General features: G+C 35.7%; 1 protein-coding gene across 1 annotated transcript in view; it reads right to left on the bottom strand.

Annotated features, from left to right (window-relative positions):
* LOC132547734 (uncharacterized) overlaps nt 1-24,057 on the bottom strand; it is a 32,719-nt gene extending 8,662 nt beyond the window's left edge. The window contains 17 exon segments of the mRNA XM_060211535.1: nt 3,903-3,970; nt 4,176-4,282; nt 8,926-9,116; nt 9,566-9,759; nt 11,150-11,883; nt 12,264-12,369; nt 13,851-14,023; nt 14,227-14,766; nt 14,868-14,931; nt 17,446-17,658; nt 17,783-17,891; nt 18,149-18,363; nt 18,807-19,040; nt 19,437-19,605; nt 20,002-20,156; nt 20,427-20,530; nt 23,680-24,057. Coding sequence (XP_060067518.1) covers nt 3,903-3,970; nt 4,176-4,282; nt 8,926-9,116; nt 9,566-9,759; nt 11,150-11,883; nt 12,264-12,369; nt 13,851-14,023; nt 14,227-14,766; nt 14,868-14,931; nt 17,446-17,658; nt 17,783-17,891; nt 18,149-18,363; nt 18,807-19,040; nt 19,437-19,605; nt 20,002-20,156; nt 20,427-20,530; nt 23,680-24,057 — 3,754 coding nt within the window.
* Between the last annotated feature and the right edge of the window lie 2,382 nt (nt 24,058-26,439).

Genomic DNA, 26,439 nt, shown 5'->3' with positions numbered 1-26,439 from the left:
TGGAAGGTTAAGGTCATGCACAAACACGTAAAAAACTTTGTAGAGATAAAACAGTACAATTTTAGTTACTGCTTATACGCTAAGGGAACACCATTAATATATTTTTCCGACGTATCTGTCTTGTTTGGAGACTGTGTGCATATAACGGATGAATGACATGTTACGTTTATCTTTTCTGGGAAGATTAATGTATGTAAGGAAGAACTTTTTACATGATTTATGTTTCTTACAGTTCATCTTTGATGCATGTCGAATTGCTTCCTTGTATATATAGAGGAATAGTCAGACACGTAAGAATGTGGATGCATAATTTATTATTCATCTTTACTTTGTAAACTGATTGCCCTCGGCGAGTGACCGACCCCAGTAAGGGGGTGAATGTGTCTTGTTCCTCCAAAAAATGTAATATTGCTTCTTTTTAGTGCATTTTCGCCCATTCTGACAACGAAACTAAAACATTTTTTTTAATGTGAAGTATAAGTCATTCATACGTGTTTTCCTAAAAAAATACATCGTTCAAAGAAACCGTTTTTTTTTTGTTCATGTTCTTAGGCCCATTTCTGTTTTTATAGACCAAATTCGATTGATCTAAAGAAATAAACCTGCAGCTCGAGACAGTATTGCTCCTAAGCCAATCAAATCCTTTTGTTAAATCTGTACTTGTTTCATGAACCTATCACTGGTTTATTCCTTATGTTTAGAAAAATTCAAAGGTTTAAGGTTAATACAAAGGCAAGGGCTCCTGATCAAAGTAATTACAGACATATAGCCAAAACTTCTGTTTTCTAAAATTATTTTTTAAAATGTATTTAGATGTGTTTTTCATTTTATTGTCAGACATCATGATATACGTAAGTATTGACCTGGCTTTCAGCGCTGCATTTAATCAGCTTCTTTCTATATAGACATCAGAATAAAAAGTCTAGGCAACTGTATCAGGTCTGTAATTTTAGACATAAGATTCTAATACAGAGATAAGTTGTAAACGTTTAGCAAACATGAAATTTATCATAAAAAATTTAACTGTTTTGCAAATATTTACTAATTGGTCTCACAAATTTGAAATTGAAGGCTAGAGTCCTATTTTTCTTTTATTCATGAATGATAACTATCGAAGTTTCTCCTTACATCAAACTGTTTGCTAATGATATTTCTCTATAATGACATATCAGATAATTATCTAATTTCAGCTAGCGAGTGAACATTAAGACCTTGTCTCATTAAATGATTGGACCAGTATAGGGCAGAAATCGCTAGGTGTCATTGTCTATCATTGATCATCCTCCAGTGTTCAATATTTTCGTCATCAATGATTAGATATATCTGTTAAGTGGGATATCCGTGTTAGAGAAATATGTGATAAAGCTTATGCTAGATTGAAGTTACTCAGAATGTTAAAGTTTAAAAAATACATTTGAGTTTATCTATAAATCTTTTATACCTGTTCTCTAAATACATCTTATGAAATTGAAAAAGATGCAGATAGAGGCTATGAACATTATTACTGGAATGAGGAAAAGTATCTCACATTCTAGATTGTACAATGGAACAAAGATGGTTCTCTGATGACTATACGAGTCTGATCCTCATGTATAAGATAATTAATCGAATGACATCTAATTATCTATAGGAAATAATTAAAACTTACATTAATTGTTTTCAAGACAACAACTACATATAAGATATTGTTATTAATATCTCTAAATATTTTACTCCGATTAAACTTTTATTCCATGTCAGCTTAGGTCTTAGGTAAGTTATTTGCTAAAAATACTACAATCATCTTATTCAGAAGCCCCCGAGCAGACCATTCTGAAAATATTCTTCCTTATTTTTGTCCATGTTAGTGGCGTAGGAAAAGACCGAGATAAGCGGCTGATGAAGACGCGCCTGCTGTGTCATTGATTTCCAATTCTGGTAGGTGGGCAGTAAATTTCTTGCTATTTAAAGACAAGACGTCATCAATATATCTGAAAGTGAAATTAAATGACTTTGAAAATGTTTTTGACCTGTTTTGATAAGCTCTTCATTCTGGCATGAAAACATTGACGAAGATGTTGTCGACCAGGAACTCATCATTTTTATGGTTTCATCCTACGTATGTTCACAAAATACGCTTCAATAAGGTTCACAGCCATATTCTTGTATCGCCGTTCACCTTTCTTTGAAAAGAAAGCTATTTTAATTAGCTTGGCTAACCCCATAAAAAATCATATGAAATAAGTCGTGACTTGTAGGGTAAAATTAAAAAAAAATTAGCATGTTATTCAGACGGAGAAGAAAAATGACGGCATCCATGGCCCTGATGCGGAATAACATTGATTACATATTCATAGACATTATCAGTTGCAAACCCAATGACACACAAAGTCTATCTTGATACTTTCAAAAGTTAAAAAGTTTCAAAGTTTAACCTCGAAAAATCAAAAACTGTTAACCGTTTGCTGTATTTGTCCTCCCTAGTTCTTAGTGACGTGTCACTAGTATTACGCAACGTACACCATCATTTGTATTGTTAGAAACGTTATTCATTTATTAATATATTTTCCTGACGAAGCAAAATGTATTAATTAATTATTATAAGGCTCGTTGAAATGTCGGGGGGGTATGATAAGTTTATTCCAACCGAGGTGTCAAATAATATCCTAAATCCCGATGCTTTACCGAGGTTGAAATATCCCATGCTTCACCTTGACATATGAATGAGTATTTTTTATCTCATTTCTCATTCTAAAATACTGAAAAAAATTGCTTCACACATCGACAATGTACTACAAAGGACGTCATATTACACGATAACCCTATCTTGATTACGCAATTAACCGAGAAAATTACATAGAAAATGAGGTCTCTATACCTAGATCTGGCAAACAAAGTTTGCCCTGTGTGCATATATTGTATCGGGTGATGACGTCAATCGGTAAGGGACATGTCACATTTTTTCGCGCGCGTGCCTGTATTGCATCGATTAGTGTGTAATACAAGAACAGTGAACCTGGGTGTATTGTCCTGTACTGACCGGTATTACACACGTAGAAATATGGGAATAACATGTTAGTACTTAATGTGAAGGACAAAAAAACTAAGATTTTGATCAGGTGGTGCATGTAGTGTTTCGCAACGTCCTGAATCGTAAACAACTTCCTTAAGGTTCACGTTGTAAAGTACAGATCATATCTTTAAGGTCATTTCTCGTTCTGTCGTTTCTTCGTAACCGTAATTAATATCCTTTCTTTTTTTAAAGGGAGACGATAGAGACATAGAGGTATGGTTACATGATCATAATCAGTGGTTTAATTAACATGCTGATACATACATTCACTATTCTTCCAAAAGGAATTTTTGTTTTGATGTTCAATTGTTTATCAAATAAGTAAGAGAATTATCATTTTGTTAGTAACGATGTCTTTTAAAAGAGATACCAAGAGGTACAAAATCGGATCATACAAACGTTTTAGGAACTTGTAACAGGTGTTAGTATTCTCTAATATCGCCACTTTTAACTTCAATAACGCTATGGGTTTTTTTTTAAGAACACAATTTTTTCCTCGTCTACTACAAGACTGCCTTGAAATAAGCAGATTAAGCAGATTTCTTTACTTCCTTACGGTTCCTCGATTGTGTCGTTTCGAGAGATGTATTATAGGTCAATATCTTTCATTACAGATGGTTTGCTTAGAGATGAGTTTTTGCAATTCGAAAGTAAACTTCATTTTTCAAAATCACGTGACAGATTATCACACAATGGAAATCCACTATCCATTCATTTTTATAAATTGAAAGTACTTAATATTTCAAGTCCTTTTACCTGTGTAAAGCGCCGCAGCGTTAACAATAGAACTCGAATGTATGTGATCTCTGTATACTACATGACACTAACTATCCACATTTTGTGTTATTACCAATAGTACGATAATGTCCTCCTGATATATCACAATTATCCACACTAAAATTATATGTACTTTTAGAGCTGGAGAGATAATATTACATAAAGAAAAGTGGAAAAAGTTACTGAATACATAAATAACAAAAAGACCATATTTAAACAGGACTTATGAGAAACTTTCAAAAAACGGGGATACAACTGCCTGCATTCTATGTCGATAAGAAAAAGAACGTTTGAATATAACTAGTATATCTTAGTATATAATTTATATAAACTTTAAAGTACATACCTTGAATTATCGATGTTATGTCCTGAGTGAGGAAATGTGTCAAGACCACTTACATTGGCACCGATTATTGTCGGGCCATGCAACTGTTTCGTAATGGCAATCCTGGACTGACAGCAAGACAACAAATAATTAAATGGAGTGCAGATGACCTACTTCTCGTTTTACGCCGCCTTATATGGCATTCTAACGTCATTGTGCCTTATTTGATACCTGTTCGTGAATAAAACCTCTGACGTTGATTCTCTGTGTTATATGTTAGTATTGCAGGCAGTAAATATCGTTTATGTAAGCTTTACTATCACAAACACGTGATCATTTCGCGTATGTGATGTATGTGGGAGACAAACATGTAACTACCACGCACATGTAAAAAGTACGGTCAGCTTGCTTCAGAGAGAAACTTAGAATTCGTCAAGATTTTCATTTGGATGGAGTTGCATTGTAAGCTGACAATATGTATTAAGGATATCCACACTCATGTCGTTTTTCTCGTTCTCACAGTAGACTCTAGGGTTACAATGGGGACAATGTAATGTGTGTTTCTCTGTCGCCGAAACAACCAGGACAGCAAACAGAGGTAAAAAAAAACCGTGTCGACTACCTCATATATAAACATTACATGCGCACACTTCATTATATATAGAACCGTTTACGTATGTCATCAAAAATGTAAACATGGCAATATTTCTAAAAATAGATAAAGTTGTAAGTCATGACGGAAAATCAATAATGCATGACAAAACTTGTAAATCCAAAGTGTAGATCAACACTGTGAATCCATATGGACCACTGCAAATGGGTTATGTAACTAAATGTACGTCATACGTGTAGAAAAATAGTGTCATGAGTACACGCAAAGGAACGAAAACATCCAAACAAACAAAGCTATAAATAGTAATGATAGTAAACTACCGCTGTGCATTAAATCTAAAGATAAATGATGTAGACCTATTGTGATGACCATTCCATAATGAAAATTGACATTAATGTAAATTAAATGAATTGATCGTCAAGAACTTACCTAATGCTTTGTATAATCATGATCTTAATCAATATTACTGTAAATCAATATGACGATAAACATATATCAATATCATTGTGAATCAATGTAAAAATCGAAACAATATCTAAAATAATACTCCTCCCTTACACAGATATATACCCTCCCCTCCCTTACATAGATATATACCCTCCCCTCCCTTACACAGATATATACCATCCCCTCCCTTACACAGATATATACCTTCCCCTCCCTTACACAGATATATACCATCCCCTCCCTTACACAGATATATACCCTCCCCTCCCTTACACAGATATATACCCTCCCCTCCCTTACACAGATATGTACCCTCCCCTCCCTAACAGATATGTACCCTCCCCTCCCTTACACAGATATGTACCCTCCCCTCCCTTACACAGATATATACCCTCCCCTCCCTTACACAGATATATACCCTCCCCTCCCTTACATAGATATATACCATTCCTGCACTTGCGCTGATATGTACCCTCCCCTCCCTTACACAGATATATACCCTCCCCTCCCTTACACAGATATATACCATTCCTGCACTTGCGCTGATATATTTATTCCCCTCTCTAACACAGATATATACCCTCCCTTACCTTGTACAGATAACTACCCTTCTCTCCCTTGTACAAGTATATACTCTTCCCTTCCTTGTATAGATATGAACCTTTCTCTAACTTGTACAGATATGTACCCTCCCCTCCCTTGCATAGATATGTACTCTCCTCCTCTCTTACACAGATATGTACCCTCCCCTCCCTTTCAGAATATACCCTACCATTTCTTGTACAGATATGTACCCTCCTCCTCTCTTACAGAGATATGTACCCTCCTCCTCCCTTACACAGATATGTACCCTCCTCCTCTCTTACACAGATATGTACCCTCCTCCTCTCTTACAGAGATATGTACCCTCCTCCTCGCTTACACAGATATGTTCCCTTCTCTCCCTTGCACAGATATGTACCCTTCTCTCCCTTTTACAATTATATACCCTCCCTTCCCTTATACAGATATATACCCTCCCCTCCCTTGCACAGATACGTAACATCCGTTCCCTTAAACAGACACGAATACTTGTCGTCTTAACCACAGCCTTTGCAGCTTTTTGTGAACATTACTATTAAAAGATATAGAGAGAAAGACACAGAGAAATTACATTTGATCTTGGTCCTTGTTTACTTGTGCAGGATCTAAGAACCAAAATTCAGTTCCAAACGTCTCTGTAAACTATCCATACAAGATCAACTACTATTCACTTAAGTTGGTGCTATTTTCCTGTCACGTTTGTGGTCTCAATATTGAGAGAATTATTCCAAGGTACTTTTATACTCGATCTCGCCTTAGTCGTCAATTTCTTTATCTTCTCAGACGACACTGTTTTGGCAGTGATGTCTATGGAAGACCTGAAGTGAAGATTCAACAGCAGAGGTTAAATTTAATGATCTTTATTCGGCTGCGGTCAGGGTGTTGAGTGACCCTGGCGCACATGACACATACACTTAACCTCTCTTACCGCTTCTCCACCCAGGGGTCCCAATAGGGGAAATTTAATACAAAATTTTATTTTTTTATTTACAAAATCCCTTTTCGAGGCCCCTTAGCCCTGTAAATAATCATTGCACATGTTTCGCGTACCTGACACCTACACAGTACCTGTCCAATCTGGTTCGTTTGTAAACAAGTGCAGTGTCAACACTCAGGCCCTATTGTGTGGCCTTTCTAACTAATTGCACTATTGTTCCTGAACTTCTGTACAAGACTTCCCATATGTTTGTATGTCTTTATTATTAAAAGAGTACACTTCAAATTATACAAACTACGCATTTGTTGATAAAAATAAAGAAAATTGATAATAAAACATTTGTAATACATTTTTCAGCCATTTCTGGCATAATAACTCTCCCCTAGCTACAAAAGCTTTGGTCCAAAATTACAAGTTTAGTTGATTATGGGACAGGAGATAAATTCAATCACCAACACTCAGTTAAATGATATTCATGAAACAACACTTAATACATGGATATGATGAAAAAAACACAAAATAGGTAGGTAATATACAATTATATATACAAATTTGAACAGGCATACACATGTATGCAAAGTTCTTGATGTCCACTGTATCAATGATACATGCTGTAAGATTAAGTACCACAATCTATACTTCTCATGTAAGGCAACATACTTTTGAAAGTTCATACCCTAGGTATTTAACTTATATTGGGGTACAAATCATTGGTCACTTTGAAAGATTTGACAGGAGCATGAGAATTCTCTGCAGTGTCATTTACATTTTGTGATAAAGGTTGGTAAATTCCTTGATGTCATATTAAAATATGAACACCAAATGGTTGCTGTAACAATTTCTTTACAGCAAAATACTGCCAAAAGTTAATTTTTACTGTGCTGTTTACAAAGATACTCTGTTTTGTTAACTGATTTGTTACTTTAAACCCTGGCCAATCTACTCTGAGTATGCATGATGGAAAAGACTCTAAATTCAGGTCAGTAATATCATGTGGATGTTGAATATCCCAATATGATGGACACAAAGGCTGGTGCATAAATGGAATTATCTGAGAGTCTGAACTATTTGTGATTTCTAAATACAAAAATGTTCCCTTTCTTTTTCTTTTACACAAGAGTACCAGAATTGCGAAAACAATAATGAGTATTATAACATTTAAGAACACTGATGCATGAATCCATGAAAACTGTTGAAAAATTTCAAAGGAGATGGAATCAGACTCTGGTAATGATGTAGTTGGGTCTTCATAATTAAAGGTGGGTGGTGTCATAGATTTAACATCTTGCTGTAATACTAATAGTGCTGTAGACAACTTCCTAAGCTTAAACATCATGAATACCACAGTGAGAAGAGATAATGATGCTATCGCCATAGCAATAAAGGTAAGAATGGTACTTTCATCTATCCATGACTGATTGATATCTATTTCCCCATCCAACAAAGGTTCTGCTAAGGTTTCAAAGATAAGTTGATCCTTTTTAGTAGCATCTGCCATTTTTCTTAAACTCAGGTGAGATTTTTCATCTGCTGCTAACATTTTTGAAAAAGAATGATTGTATAATTTAAAGTCTGGAATATTGATAGATGTAGGTATGGTAAATGCACTGTCACCTGTGATATAAGTCATTTGGGATGTATTAAAAAATTCTTGTAACAATGCCAAATTAACTGGATAAAGTGGAGTTATCTGCTCTATGGTGCTGTTTTTTACAATGGATTAACCTAGGAGCATAATACCTAGTCAGAGAAGACAATGTACACATACAAGGTACAGTATGAATGCAAAAGGAACATCCAGGTATAGTGTATTGGTTATAAGGACAATTTACTGAAACTTTGAGTGTGTTGTATATAAGAGCAGAAGAAGGTGATATTTCCAGAACAGTAGGTTGTAGTAGAGATTTGCGAAAGCGAAAATTACAATACTGAACATTTTCGTCAGGTTGGAAAGTAAGGATTATGTAAAGATTCTTTATACACAACCAGGAATTTTAATATGTGACGTTTCGGTGACCAGTACGATCCGTACGCTGTCACCTTCCTCAGACAAATGACCAGTAAAGCATGTACACAAAGGTGTGATATGTGTACGAGTTGTCGTGGAATAGCGTCGATTTCGGACATGCTGACAAGTGCCGAAATGACTGTTAGCGAATAGTAAAACCATTCGGCTACGTTTATTTTATTACTTGGTCATAGATGTGCGAGAGTCTATGAGCCCCCTCATCTCGGTTCAGAACTGCCCCGCTGCGGCGTATCCAGATGGCTTCTTTGATCTGTCGCTTCAGAAGATGGTTCTCCCTATCGAGCACCTCTGAGTTTTCCCAGTCAATCACATGGTTTTCCTGCATGGCATGGTCAGTGATTGCCGATTTGATTCCTGGTTGTGTATAAAGAAACTTTACATAATCCGAAAATTACAATGCTGGTAAACTTCAGTTTTATCGTTAACAAACAATGCCCAAATGCATGAAGAAACTGTAACAGGAGTCAGTGAAATGTTAAAATCACATAAGTAAGAATCACTGTGTCCACAACTCATAAGCTGGCGTTCAGTTATTGTAGTATAAAATTGCTTGTGATAAGTAACAGCTAAGTAATCTGGTAGATCTAGAAGCTGTGTTGCATGCTGGGTACTGTCATTTACAGGTACAGGAAGAGAGCGAATGCGATACAAATTTAAAGAGTTTGTACGAGATGCTATAGGGAATCTAACCGTAAGGTAAATGGTTGAACCATTTCTTGTGTAAAAGAATTTCGCATGTTTGTACACCTCTGAAGGACTGGACAGAATCATATGAAAACCTGAATACTTTCTAGATAGTATACTCTGGATTTCACCCATTGTTTGACCAATCACCTGTTTAGACAACAAAAATGGTGCAAGTTTTCTTTCTGCTAAAGACTGGACAGAGGACTGTAGGGCAAGAAAACTTATTTCCAGCTGATTAGCTTTTTGAACTTGTTCTGTTAGCATGCCTGTGATATTAGTGAGTGTGAGTTCTAAATGATCATATGTAAACCTAAAAGTGTGTAATAGTTTGTTGATAGACTAAAAGTTTTGATCAACACCTGACTTTAAGTTAGATATTCTTTGATCTACAACTTCCATGTATGATGATAAGTGAGATCCATGCTGTTGAATTGCCTTGGTTACTTGGTTACTAATAAGTGCATTTACATGCTTAGCTACAGTAGTAACATCCTCAACTGTAGCTGTACCAAACAAACCTCTAGATATTTGACCTATGAATGGTAAAAATGACCTCTGTGACCTTTCATTAAACATTTTTGATTGAGGGATTAAATTTAATATGGCTGCAATGATTTCCTCTACATTAGCTAATGTTCTATGTTTTAATGCATTGATTTGAATAATAACACTATTAAAAACATGACAAGACACATGACTATGCTGGCATCTTGGCATTGGTACAGACATAACTGGTCTTGGAATGTCAATAGCATATGTATGAAGCCAATACTCTCTTGCAATATGCATGGAATTTTCTTTGTGAAAGAGTACTCCGTAGTTCAACCTTGACAATGTGCTGGCATTGGTATTTGGCATTTGGGGTTGTCCAACTACAAGGGTCACCATCACTGTAAAAACCACATATCCTTGTATGAAAGCAGTGATTAGATTTGTCCAAATGTTCCCTACAACGAATAATAGAAATTAAAAAAAATTGTGGTCAGTAATTTGTAGTGTTGATCAGACACTTTAGCACTATTATACTACAGAATTAATTGCAAGAGTAACTGAACCACAAGAATTTCAGAACTACAATTTCTTTGTGTAAAATTTGCAACTAAAAGGTCTAATATGTAAAAAAAATAATCGTCAGCTGACAGAACATCTCTATTCACAGTTTCACTACAATAATGTTCGCCTTTATTGACATATGTTCTACTGAATTGGTGTACCTAAGCACGTTACTCAATTGAAATCTTACAGATGTTTAAAGTAAGTTACAGGTCTCTTTCTTCTTTTCCCTTGTGGGGTATGTTTGCAATTGAACTCCTCAAGCAGTTCTTGAGTGAAGTCTTTCTCTGGTTGCCAAGTACGTTTACTATAGCCTTCCCATTGAACCAGATAATGAGCCCCCCCCCCTCCCCCCTATGAGTTTCTTTCTTAAGATTTTCTTTATTGGATATGTCTTATTTGATCATTATCAGGACCTTCATGATCCTGTGAGACTGACATAGGTCTGTTTTGCTGACCAGCATCAGGGTTTTGTTTAACATGCCCCGGCTGTTGCCTATCATTTGAGTTCCTAACCTGCAAGCTTTTAGAAGGTCCTGATGCATTTTGATGTTTTGGATGATTGTGCTTGCTTTGTTTGCTATGCTGGGCACGTGCATTTTGATTTTGGGTGTTGGGTGTCTTTTGTTGCTTTTGTGTGTTCAAACGTGTCACCTGGCACTGGTAAATGCGTAAGCGGTGGTGGTTTTGCCTGTCTTTTGACCTTGATTCTCTGACACCTATCACATGCAGCAATGTAATCTTCTACATCCTGATGCGTTCCTGCCCAATAAAATCTCTGTTTTAGTGCCTCATATACCTGTTTGGTACCCAGGTGAGCTCCCCCTGCGCGGTTGTCATGATATGACAACAAAGCATCATGTCTAAGTGCTTTTGGCAAGACCATTTGTTGGATGTATTTTTCATTGTCTGGTAAACGGTGTGCCCTTCTTTGTTGCCTGTCATCTTTGTGATTGTGTTGTTCAAAAATAGTAAAATGGTTACTACCGTCTGAACTGTTACCACCTAAATCTGGAAAGCAGTTGTTTTGGAACTGTAAGCCATCTTCTGTTTGACAAAGAAATATAGTAGGAGGTTCAACACCTTCTTCATGATTGTCCTCAGAGAATGGTTTGGGAGGATAAGGCCGTCTACTTAGGGCATCTGTAGACGTGTTGTTTTTGCCTTTGATATGTTTTACAACAAAATCAAATTGTTGAATGTCTGTCACCCAGCGCTGGAGTCTTGCTCCAAGTTGCTTTTTTTCTTTTAACCAGACAAGGGCTTTATGGTCAGTGTACACTGTAAATGGTTTGTGAGATAAATATGTGTTATATGCTTCCATACCCTTAAGTATAGCATAGCACTCCTTATCATAGGTTGCCCATCTTCGTTGAGAGCCCTGTAATGAGCGACCCCATAAGCTATGACATGTTCCCTGTTTTCCTCATCTAACTGACTAAGAATGTATCCAATAGACTCATCATTTGCATCGCATGTGAGAATAAAATCTTTGTTTATGTCTGGATAAGCCAGAATTGGTGCTGACAGAAGATGTTTTTTTAAGGAGTCAAAAGACTCTTGACACTTGTCAGTCCAGAAAAATGGTTTGTCTTTGTGAAGTAAGGATCTCAGTGGGGCAGATATCTCTGAGTATCCTTTCACAAACCGACTGCGAATATCATGCTGTGTTTTAGGTATTGGAAATGTACTAACTGCTGATGCTTTTTCAGGATCTACTGATACACCATCTTTAGAAATGATGTGTCCTAAGTATTTTACCTGTTTGACTGCGAAAAAGCACTTTGAAGGTTTGAGAGTGAGTTTTGCATCTCTCAGTTTCTGAAAAACCGGTGACAGGTGGTTAAGATGAGACTGGAAGGAAGTACTAAATACAAGAATATCATCTACATAGCAAAGTACACATTTCCAATTTAGGTCTCTTAACACTTGTGTCATGACCATTTGAAAAGAAATCGGTGCATTTGTTCTACCATTCCCAAACACCAGATTGAGTTATGAAAGCTGCTTTGTGTTTAATGATCTCTAATATGGTCTCAAATCGAGGAAGGGGAAAGGACATGGGCTTTGTGATTTTATTTAATTTTCTGTAGTCTACCGCAAACCTATACTCGCCATTACACTTTTTCACCAGTACTACTGGACTATGCCACTCTGAATTTGATGGAGTTATAATGCCATTTTCTAACATTTCATCAACCTGCCTGTTTATCTCCTTCAAGATGTGTGGTGACTGTCTATAAAAAGGCATATGAACTGGGCTAGCATTGTCAACAGTGTCTATGCGATGATAATATTTGTCTGTGGTACCCAACTCCCTAAGACTGGCAGCAAATATATCTCTGTTGCTATGTAGAAATGATGTGAGAAGTTGCTTTTGTGATTCAAAAAGATCTGAATTGCTAAAGTCAAATGCTATGTCATGACTGTTTGGCTTGGAGATCTTATTTTGTTGTTATTTACTTGTTTGTAAAGCACTGATAGTTGGTGTTTCATCTGTAAGCACATCTATTGATTGCTGTTCTACATCAGTAACTACTGCCAAAAGTCTGTTATTGGGAATATTTACGTCTTTGTTTGTAGGATTTAAAACCCTTAAGGTTGCTGTACCCTTATTGACCTTTACCAGACACCTAGCTGCAGCTATATCTTTGTTATGATTAACTTCACACGGTTCTAACAGCACTTTATCATCATGCTTCCTCCTGGATATCTTTACAGGAATATCCATTTGGTGATTTGCCTTGATGACAATCGCACCTTGATTTACCTATAGCATACCCACTGTAACTGCCTCCTCATGTAAGTGTAACTGGTTAGTTGACAGGTTAATTGAAGCAGTGTTAGCTTTCATAAAATCATAACCCAAGATAAGCAAATTTTCAACAACATGAATAGTATACTCTATGACAGCACCTTGAAATGAAATGGGAATTTTTACAGTTCCTAGCACCTTCAGTTTGCTTTGGGTGACACCTTTTACAAAATGAGGTTTGGTAGATTTAAGCACTTTCCTTGTAAACCCAACTTTATTCAAAAAATCTGCAGACATACATGAAATATCAGCACCAGTGTCTATTAAGGCATGTTTTATACCTTTTACTGAAACCCTTGTTCTGTTTTTGTCCATAGGTGATGCCAAATTCAGTTGTGAATTTTTTATAGAATTTGATTTACCTTTGTGCCCATTCATGGAGTGGGGTCCCCGAACAGGCCCACACCTTCATGACCTACTGTTGTTTAAGTTTTTAGGCCCTTTACATACCCTAGCAAAATGATTCATTTTTCCACAATTATAGCATTGTTTGTCAATTGCCTTACATAAGTTTCTAGAATTGCAGTACTCACCACATCTGTAAAATGGCTGCCTCGGCTGCTGCTGCTGTTGTTGTTGTTGCTGCTTGGTCCATCTTTGTATCTGTGGCCTTTGTGGTGACTGAGTGTTTGTCCGTTGTTACTGATGGTAATTCCATCTCTGCTGTGGCTGCTGCTGTGGAATCTGCTGCTGCTGAGGTTGCCATCTATCATGCCTTAATGCTGAGATGGATGCGGCATCCATTAAATTCCGGATATCATCCACAATATTGCTGGACATGGACTCCACTTTATGCTCCAGGCGGGCAATTCTGGCGACATTTTCCTGATTGGTCTGTTTAATGGTTCGCTCTGCTGATAGAGCAAGCCTTCTTGCCTTATGAAGTGATTCTGGATCTTATGGCATCACAATTCGTGCAATTTCTGGCAGCAGACCACCAACAACCATACCAACTAACACTAGGGGTGCTATCTCAATGTCAGCAGTGTCCCGTGCCACCATGTCAAAGTATTCATCCACAGTCTCTCCTATTGTTTGTTTGATCTGCATAGTTCCGATGTCATAAGCTGTGATGGTTTTAAACCGCTCAATAAATGATTGTTTAAGTTTGTTTACTGAGGTTTTTTTTGAAGATTCCAAAGTTAAGTACCAGTCTGATACATTTTCTGACACAAACATTGGGAATGATTGTACTATTTCCCAATTTGGCATCCCAACCAAAGAGCAATAGGTCATGAATTTCATCCACCAGAGGGAAGGTGACATTCCACTGGTGAATTTCTCCAAATTTGGAAGTTTGTATCCCCTAAAAGGTGTTTGAGGTGCAGATGGTGGTGAAGTCTGCAAACTGGCTCTGCTCTGGGCGACAGCCTGCTCCTCTGCTGGCTCTTCAGTAATACTTTCTAATTGTGAAGTGGTCTCCACATCGCTCCTTAGTGCCATCCTGTTCTGTGGTGAAGGCATAATCTTTTTGGGGGGAATTTTGGCTTGGCAGATGCGAAAAGTACTCCAAAATTTGATTCTGCACCACATTTTATACTCGATCTCACCTTAGTCGTCAATTTCTTTATCTTCTCAGACGACACTGTTTTGGCAGTGATGTCTATGGAAGACCTGAAGTGAAGATTCAACAGCAGAGGTTAAATTTAATGATCTTTATTCGGCTGCGGTCAGGGTGTTGAGTGACCCTGGCTCACACGACACATACACTTAACCTCTCTGTCCGCTTCTCCACCCAGGGGTCCCAATAGGGGGAATTTAATACAAAATTTTATTTTTAATTTACAAAATCCTTTTTCGAGACCTCTTAGCCCTGTAAATAATCATTGCGCATGTTTCGCGTACCTGACACCTACACAGTACCTGTCCAATCTGGTTCATTTGTAAACAAGTGCAGTGTCAACACTCAGGCCCTATTGTGTGGCCTTTCTAACTAATTGCCCTATAGTTCCTGAACATCTGTACAAGACTTCCCATATGTTTGTATGTCTTTATTATTAAAAGAGTACACTTCAAATTATACAAACTACGCATTTGTTGATAAAAATAAAGAAAATAGATAATAAAACGTTTATAATACATTTTTCAGCAATTTCTGGCATAATAGTACTGTGAGTTCGCTTCACTTGCAGAGAAAAGTGATAACCAATGCTTCTCCAGACCCATCTTCACTCCTTTATATATAAGTCCTACCTAAGGCTGGATCCTGGATGCAAAATGCTTCCGAGTAGTGTGTGAGACAAGGAAACGATCTCAACACGGTAGAAAACATAAGGCTGTTTAACTGATATTTCATACCAAAGAATGTGAAAATCTCCTCATCCAAGCATTTTATCACATAAATGGCATGATGTTTTAAAGATCATCCTGACTACCCTTGTCCCTTTCCTTTACCTGAAGAAAGTCCCATTCTTCGTCTAAATAACATTTAATATACTCTGTTCATGAGGTAATGTGAGATATAAGTATTCAACTACTGTAGACGGTGAAATAATAGCCAATACGATCTCTGATTCTGAATTAACGCCAACCATCAATATTGAAATCAATATAACACCACAGCAAAACCTCGGTGACATCATAAAGTGAAATACATCAAAGATCAGAAACTCAGTTGATTATATCATAGATTAGTGAGATAATATGTCCCACACTTAAGATTTTGCGGTTAGGGATTGTCCTGGTGATTTCCATTTTGTGACACGACGTATTATTTACATGACAGCTGAATATTACCTGGGTGATGGCATGACGCCCTTCATCTACTATATGACTAAATGTATATAATCTAATCGTAATTGTGGTGTGACACATCAGTGAAGTGATGAGATATTGTAATATTACAGATCTACTAGATATAGACATTTTAACACAGAAATACCAGTTAACTAGGAAACGTTGTTCATGGCAAACAGAGAACTCATGTAAACAACCATGAAACGTTCGAATTTCAATTTCAACAAATTTTTATTAACTTTTCATACATGTTTGTTCATAGGATAGGACAGCAAGTTTAACTATCCAAATTTAGTACATTTAACACAACACATATCGTGCATCACATTTTATTGATCCAATTGGTTAAAACAGGAGAGGGGAGGTAACTCCAATTTGTTATGGAATACATAACTTACTGAATTAATATAGTTGATATATGCTTTGAACATGCTTCTAAGACAAGTGGACAAAAATATGAAGAAATAACAAACAATATTGAATGAATATAAAACAATCAAATATTGATATGTCTTCTTCAATGTTGTAAGAAGTTAGCTCACACAAGGATCTGGAATTATCCCAAACATTATTTTTATAAACAATTGACCGCATATAACCATTAAGGTAATTTAAATGAAACCGGCAACTGATATCTAGATCAGAAATCTCATTTCCAGAACAATATGATAGCGTCTTAATTGAGATTCTCGCTGTTTATAGCTGAAAGTAAGATAATAAAACTAGACATTTGAAATCATACGAAGGTACATAAACGTAAGGAGTAAATGGGTAATACATTTATTCTGCATGATCATATATCATTATTAAGAGTGATAATGATAGTAAAACTTCTTGATTAGATAGTGATTCTGGGACTTTGCCTATGTACTTGGTGTCCATGGAGCCTCCATGGTTGTATCCTTTCTCACTGACCTGTTTATACAAAAAAACATCAATGTATTAGTAACACAATTAATCAAAGTAAATTTCAATTCATACCAACAATCAAACTACAAAGCTTAAATTAGGAATACATAGGTTATAACTATAGGACGTTATCCAAACATTCCCACACAATCGGAGAAATTCGTATCTCCTGGTAAGTATTGACTGGGTTAAAGAGATTTGGCTGAAGACTACGTTATTCTCTGATACACAAAGGCCACAAGCGACAAAAGAAAAAATGTATTGGTTGTCTATTCTTTAAAGTACAAAACTTTCTTTATAGCAGTCAGTGCATGAAAGAAAAAATTATTTCGTTGAGTAAGGGCACAAGGTCGATTCCTAACCTGAAATTTGGGTGATATTCCAGATGAAACGCATAACGAGCGTTAATGTTACCGAATGTAATCATGAAAACTGCGAACACACATACACCACCAATATAATATGTTTTACAGCATATCTTACTTTGATCTGTTATTTAGCGCTTCCTCTATAGTTTGTGGTAAAGGTCTCCCTGTCGTTTCTGGGAGAAACAAAGCTACCATTCCTGCTAACACAGTTATGCTACCAAATAGCAACATAGGTAAAGGGCCCCAAACGTGTTGTAATTCTAGAATCTGGGGGGCCAGCATGCCTCCGATACGGGCACAAAAGGAAGACACACCCATGCTGGCATTTCTGTAAGAAATAATGTACATTATCATTTCACTTACTTGAATAGCAATATTGGATTTTGGAATGTATTTTAAGCATCTTTTTCTTTACAAACTATAAATATAGCACAACGTAATGCACTTCTTACCTGACAACCGTGGGAAACACCTCGGCAGACATCAGATAGATGATTCCGTATGACATAGATATACCGAATTTACCTATTATGGCGAATACGACTTTTGGTGCTACCAGATCTGTGGGAAGATAAACCAGAGATCACCATCCTGACATAAAATATTTTACTTTGGCCTACTTTGTAATAAGACTTACAGAATCATGATGCACCAAGCATCGTACCTACATTTTTATTTTCACAAGGTAGAATTTAGTTAAGTTTAAACATTAGGATGACTTCGTAAGACCTCCTATATGTTCCACGGTGTGATGTTACCAATTATGCGATTGTTTTTGTTTTGTCTTATGATTATTATGATAACAGAAAGAAACTAACCTTTCGGTACAAATCCGGAAATCACGCATGCTACCCCGCTTGCAGTCATTGCCGCCATAAGGGGCAGTCGTCGTCCTAGTCTGTTCAGGAACAGGACACACAATATATTACCGGGGATTTCCACAGCCCCCGCGATACAGAAGTTGACATAAGGGCTCCCCCCGATGCTTCCGATACTGAGAGATAAGCCGTAGTACACCAAGGAGTTCACAAACCTGTACAATGATATTCTAAAAATGGATTTTCTCTATTTCATTAAGATTAAAAAAAAAACCTAATTCTGTTTTCAAAAACTTACCTCTTTTCTATGTTTCATTATGTTTGCATCCATAAGAAAAAGGAAAAAAAAAAAGAAAAAAACATTGTAACACTGCGTTACAGTACGTTGCGAATTCAAATATAATTTAATCATAACAATTTTGTTACAGTTTCGGAAAATTTTCATTCACATTTACAAGTATTATGACCAGTTGTTTTCAACAGTATTGATCATCTTGCCGTCCATATACTTTGAGTGGTATCAAATGAATACTGCTACGTGATTTTAGATAATGAACGCTCTTAAATCTTGTTTTCCCTACGAATTTGGTGTTTTATCATCCAAACTAGCACACTGGAGATAATTATCAGAGTCATGAAAACAAAGGAGCGAACGTACCAATTAAAGCATACATTGAGAGACAGGAAAAGCATTGACAGTGGTCGAAATAAGTCAATGAAGGCGTACTTCCGGTCATCGATAACTTCCAATACGTCTTTCTGATCTCTTAAATTTTCCAGGATATCATCCGGCAGCTCCCTATTGTTGATCTTTGCCACACGCTGGGCGATCGATTTAGCTTCGTCTGTTCTATTTTTCGACAGAAGCCACCGCACAGACTCTGGGAGAATGCTGAAATGTTGATCAGTAATGATGACAATAAAGTTTCCTCCATTATTTGTATGTTTTTTACCATGATGTCACGTGTCGTTCAATTCATGAGCGACAACTAGGGAAAGATAAACATAATCTATGGAAAGTGGCGCGGAAATACATGAACCTAGTTTTTGTTTTGTGTAACACATAAAATTGACGATTAATAATTTAGTGATTCAATAACTGATATCAAAGCCATAAAACCTACTACTTATCACTTTCTGTCTGTGATTACATGCAGTTTTGAATTCTTTGCGAAGGTATGTAGGAAAACAAATTAGCGATGTAGATGATGTAGCCAGCAGATTTTACAATAGGATGACTCCTGGTATTTCTAAACGATGATAAAATATACATCACAGTTGCACGTACCACCAGTATGAGGCGAACAGAATCACAGGTACCGTGATTGTCAGCTCAATATAACGCCAGTGCCGGATAAAATAGGCCAGGAAGGAGAGAAGCATGTATCCTACAGCGTAGAAACTCAGGATAGTTTGTCCGGCCAACAAGCGGTACATGGGGGCCACCAACTCCGTACCTTTCATAAGTTAATATTCCTTTATTTATCTGAATTAATTTATTACATGCTATAACTATAGTACCTTTCACATCATGATAATAGCTGACAAAAGTATAAACACAGAAGCGATCGCTATTTCTCATATAATCTGATGTACCATAATATATGATAGACTGTTATATTTTACCATGAATTATTTTACTCTGCTTCCAAAACTGCAACCATTACCATTAAATTGTCAACAGTGATTCAAAGAAATTCAATCATCTCATATTATTATTATTATATTATTAATATTATATTATTTATCATAATTCGCATTGAAGGTTTCATTCTGTAACAGTCAAGTTCTTAATTATCAAACCAGGTTTCCAGCTTTCTAGCTGGTACATTATTATGTAGACAAACACTCACACATAATGAACGCTACGAGAAACAGACCGGTTTGTGCTGCCCCCTGTAGAATGTAAAATGGTATAAACACAACCATAGATGGCGCTGCAGCTGCCACACATCCGGATATTAACAATAACAGAAGTCCACAGAAGAAAAGGGGTTTCCTTCCAAATCTGCAATCGACATTAGGATGACAAGAAACTTTGTATCATGTTAAAAACAACGTCATTTCTATATTCATATAATTTGGACCTAAGTAAAGTTATTCAGGTAAGCTATATACACATATCATATACATATGCTGCAACATTAAGATCACAGCACACAGAAATTTTGTATCAAGTTAAAAACAACGTCATTTCTATATTCATATAATTTGGACCTAAGTAAAGTTATTCAGGTAAGCTATATACACAAATCATATACATATACTGCATACGTACATATCCGAAAGCTGGCCGAAAGTCACAGCACCGACAAGACGTCCGAAAAAATAGAGAGTTTTGGATGTGCTTCTTAACCATGCTTGACTGCACACAAGGTCGAACTAGAAATAACCAATAACAAATTATAGTTTACTTAATACACCTATTCTGCAATATATCTTAAGCAACCAACCTTACACAATGTTTATATGTCAATTAAATTAACCTTACACACTGTTTATATGTCAATTGAACTAACCTAACACACTGTTTATATGTCAATTGAACTAACCTAACACACTGTTTATATGTCAATTGAACTAACCTAACACACTGTTTATATGTCAATTTAATGAACCTTACACACTGTTTATATGTCAATTAACGTAACCTTACACACTGTTTATATGTCAATTAAATGAACCTTACACACTGTTTATATGTCAATTAACGTAACCTTACACACTGTTTATATGTCAATTAAATGAACCTTACACACTGTTTATATGTCAATTAACTTAACCTTACACACTGTTTATATGTCAATTAAATTAACCTTACACACTGTTTATATGTCAATTAAATGAACCTTACACACTGTTTATATGTCAATTAAATGATCCTTACACACTGTTTATATGACAATTAACGTAACCTTACACACTGTTCATATGTCAATTAAATGAACCATACACACTGTTTATATTTCAATTAAATGAACCTTACACACTGTTTATATGTCAATTTAATTAACCTTACACACTGTTTATATGTCAATTAAATGAACCACACTGTTTATATGTCACACACACTGTTTATATGTCAATTAAATGAACCTTACACACTGTTTATATGTCAATTAAATTAACCTTACACACTGTTTATATGTCAATTAAATTAACCTTACACACTGTTTATATGTCAATTTAATGATCCTTATACACTGTTTATATGTCAATTAAATGATCCTTACACACTGTTTATATGTCAATTAAATTAACCTTATACACTGTTTATATGTCAATTTAATTATCCTTACACACTGTTTATATGTCAATTAAATGAACCTTACACACTGTTTATATGTCAATTAAATGAACCTTACACACTGTTTATATGTCAATTTAATGAACCTTACACACTGTTTATATGTCAATTAAATGAACCTTACACACTGTTTATATGTCAATTAAATGATCCTTACACACTGTTTATATGTCAATTTAATGAACCTTACACACTGTTTATATGTCAATTTAATGATCCTTACACACTGTTTATATGTCAATTTAATGAACCTTACACACTGTTTATATATCAATTTAATGAACCATACACACTGTTTATATGTCAATTTAATGAACCTTACACACTGTTTATATGTCAATTTAATGAACCTTACACACTGTTTATATGTCAATTTAATGAACCTTACACACTGTTTATATGTCAATTTAATGAACCTTACACACTGTTTATATGTCAATTAAATTAACCTTACACACTCTTTATATGTCAATTTAATGATCCTTACACACTGTTTATATGTCAATTTAATGAACCTTACACACTGTTTATATGTCAATTTAATGAACCTAACACACTGTTTATATGTCAATTTAATGATCCTTACACACTGTTTATATGTCAATTTAATGAACCTAACACACTGTTTATATGTCAGTTATCTTAGATGAATTATTTACATGTCAATATTATCATGCATGGCTTCCTTGTCTTATGATATCGGTGTTTAAAACTTGAAAATTATCACATCATATAAGCATATTTGTATCACAATCTTACAATTATTAGAATTCTTAGGTTTCTTGAGTACAGGAAAGGGGTTAAAGTACACAGAAGTAAATGAAACGCAGTGTCTAAGTAAATATCAGTAATATGCTTCACAACAATTATATCTGTTTAACATACTGTACCGAGACTCCCTGGTGTTATGGTAAGGTTAAGACTGACCAATTTTTAGGCAGTCCCCAAAAAGCCGTCTCTGCGTCTTTGAAGCAGTGAGGTACATCATTTGAAGGTAAAATAACGGACTATCTTGAGAGGGATTTTGTACTTATATATTTACAAGTGCAAAAGATCGGGGTCGATCGTATGGGTCTTAGAATGCCATGCTGTATGTTTTTGTCCTCTTTCATTATGGGGTCTTACAGCGATGTTGCAGATTGAAACTGGATTTTATTTTAGACACGTACGTAACTTTCTTATTAATCACAATATTCAGGTTAAAGCTTTCTAATGGCTCATCAATCGTTTAGTTAATGTACAATGATCCCGGTCTGTTGGTTAGAGGAATCAAACGTGAACGCTGTGGATTATCATGTTTTCACGATCCTTGTAAATGACTACAGCGATATAGTTTGCGGGGCCGGTACGGGACATTTTTTGTTTCAACAATGCTCCATATATGAAGCGGTTGTCCTCTCTATAGTTGTCCTTTATACAATTTCCTCTTCGTGTAAAAATGCATGTCTATCACGCGCCTTCTTGGCGAAAAAATGTAATACCTTATAACACAGTGAAGATTCGTTACACATGGACATGTACAAAATTTCATTGTATTTTTCTTCTCGTTTTTCCATCGTATTTTACAGTAATTAGTCTCTGTATTGACGGTCAAATGCTCCGGTCTATTGCGCTCGTACCTTCAATGTATATGTCTTTTTTAATTAATATATATGAAAACAAAATGTTCTAAGTGTACATCCGATATCAGCTTAGACGACGAACAAAAGCACTGTGTGTTAATCACATGTGAGCCAAATCAGTGCTGAAAACGCTATAGCAAAACCACGTGCTCAAAGGGGCTACAGCGTCCTACATAGACAGTGCCAGAACACTGCTTTTGTAGAACTACTGTGATCATGTCGAATGCATCAATTTTAATGGCTAATTGAACTTATGTTTAGAATTTATTTGATATATTGTGTTGTGTGGTAAAGGCACGAGAGATGCATCAAGTCTATGCAATGATATAATTAAAGCCAGGTGACATAAATCATAAAATAAAATACTCCTGTGGTTCTATCAGTTGTTTTCTCGAGATGATATAATTGATAAAACAACATTTGAATTATGATTGTCAGTAACATCAACAATGGCGATGCGCCACGATGCTGATGGCTCGCTTTCTTTGTTTTGGCAGACTTGTAGTATTGGCAATCTAAGTGTTAATAATTTCCTGTTGGTATTTACGTATAAAATTATTTATTTTTAGTTTTAATGACTTCAACACGTTCCATAGACTTACATCAGAAACAATAGTTGGTCCATATAGTTCCTGTGAGTACTCCCATTGTGTACAAGGTTCAGTACCGGAAGACATGGTGGCGTTCAATCGTACAAAACTTCCATTGACGGTGGGGTTGGCAGTTTCATAGGAAATGAATAACGAACATTTCTTTTCTCCTGTTTCGGTTTCTGATTCTTGGAGGGATGCATTTCGATATATTTTCTGCGACAATTGTGTATCACTTTTTGTACATCGGTATTCTGGTTTTGCGCCGACAAATACCATATTCATCGAATGAAACGCACATAAAATCCCCATTTAACAAATTAAGCACAGACGAATTTTCTGATAGCGTCCAAAACCGCCAATTATGTGGAGTAATTCGTCAAAATCCATTTTGAAATTCTTTTGAATTCAGGAAAAAATCTAAAGCAACATTTCAAGAACCAAACATCGAAATGAGATACAAAATATTAAGAGACTGATTGGCTGAAAGTTTGATTTATTTTAAATGTAATCGTAAGGTACGTGTTTAAACATAATGAATATAAATTATATATAAAATATAAATACGGATATATCATGCAAATACATCATTTTGTATTAAATAACGTTAGTTATAAATGAGTGTCTTCCGCCTTCAGACAATCTTTTACAACAAATGTCTCAAAATTCCCCACTGAACACCTTTCAGTGTGTTTTCCCATGATATCCTGCTGTATAATTGTTTATAACTAAGTAACACAGAATAATTTCCTTATCAGTCTGCCAGAGCTAGTATGAGGACAGGTAATGATGCAGTTAATTACAGCTCAACACTTAAATTTAACATCATTATAGTGTTTTCATGCAAAGTCATTTATGACGTCATCACACGTCATCATGGGACATAATATTGCACGGTCACATGACAATGTGTAGGCTGCCATCCCAGCATGCTAAATGCTCATTATCAGTTATCAGGGCATTGTGGTTATTGAGATTTCGTTTGAAGATTTTAACACATTTGACCCCGTAACCTTGAAAGATAAATGTCAATCATTTGAACAAGATTGGTAACCCTTTATCCCTGCATGTCACATATATCAGCACCTTTATTTTTTGGATTATCAGCAGTTTAGTATATAGCTAGTGAACAACGTTGCCTTTTCCTGAACAAATGTAAGTTCACTTCATCAACAGTATAATAACACATACAATGAATTTATATTCATCTTTCAACTGTATGCCCTTTTTTTATCTACCTGGGTCGTTGATGATGGAAAGAGGTCATGACACACAATTGAATAACACCTTTAAATACAAAGAGGTACGACGCTTTACCATGACGGAACACTTTTTTTTTAGTTCATCGTCTTGTTCGCTCTAAAAACGTGCATTCTGTCGAAAATTGCACATGTACGTCCGGAAAGTGGTATGTTAACATGTTTGTCGTTGGCGATATTTTGATTAATTTAATTTTTCAGTTATTCGGTATCAGCCGACGCCTGTGCCAATTTTTGAGGACAAAATCTAAGTTACAAATGATCGCACTGAATTAGGTTCAGTTGCCTGAAAGTTGGTATATGTGTGCACTGTGTGTCAAAATTACATTTGAAGCTGGTGAAACCCCCATGTTTTAGTGCATATTGCTTCAGGTAACAACTTTGACGATCTGCATATATCCAATGTATCTTTTCTTCTAATAATTGCTAATTGGATAGAGCTCGTTGATATTACCTATCAAAATTTATCGAAACTGAAAATTTAATGTTTCCATTTTACTGTTGGTCACACTGAGGTCGAATCAGGCGGTAACACTTCAAGCCTCTTTAGATTTAGATACAGTAGAGCCAAACAATTAATTAAACAGCACCATACAGCTGTTTCGTCCTTTGGCCTTAGTTTTGAAGCCCAGGAGGCGACTGAGAAAAAATCCGAAGTCATCGAAAGAAAAGTCAAAATCTAGACTGGGAGGTGCACAAGACATATGATTATTAAATTTCGAAGTTTTCTTATATAAGATAATTTTAGAACAACGTCAAGTACATGTGTATATTCTGTGCCATTATTAGAATAAATTAAAATGTGGTATGCAGTTACGGCAAACTTCGCAGACTTTAAGGCCACCGGAAGTGTCTACCACCTGCTATCTCAAAAATTGTAAAAAAGACACAAAAGTGAATAACATTTTTTTTTTAATAAATTTAGAGTTAGATACAGTAGAGCCAGAAATGAATAAGAATGCATCATACAGCTGTTATGTCCTCTAGGACTCCTCACTTATGATAATGGCCTACATTGTGAAGCTTTTGAATGACGAAAATCCAACGTGATCCAAAGAAAAGTCAAAACATTTTAAAGGTTATCATACAACAGGCAGCCGAAAGTTAAAACATCGACGTCATCACTCTTTGAATATATTACTTTAAACACAAAGTCAACGAAAATAGAAAGTAACAGTGTGATATGAAGCGACTCGTACTAATTATTCAATCGTCGTCATGCTACATACATCTTTTTGAAATTTTATACATTTTTACGCGGCACCTGATTTGTGTTTAGCGGCGCCAGTATGCATGCACTTTTAGGTTAGTCATACTTTAATAACATCGACTCTAATTTTATGGTACATTATCAAATTGTTTTAACAATGCTCCAGTTCGCGAGTACATGATTTCGCATTTTCATACGTGATGTGATACACAACTTCCAACTGCTAATTTCGTAAAAGCATGGAGTTGTCTTACAATTTACAATATGTATTTCCTTAAATTTTCGTGTCTTGTAATAAGAGCA

This window comes from Ylistrum balloti, unplaced genomic scaffold, assembly GCF_031769215.1.
Source record: "Ylistrum balloti isolate Yb309-2 unplaced genomic scaffold, AGI_CSIRO_Ybal_v1 Utg369972, whole genome shotgun sequence".
Lineage (NCBI taxonomy): Eukaryota > Metazoa > Mollusca > Bivalvia > Pectinida > Pectinidae > Ylistrum > Ylistrum balloti.
This window is presented reverse-complemented; position numbering and strand designations above follow the sequence as displayed.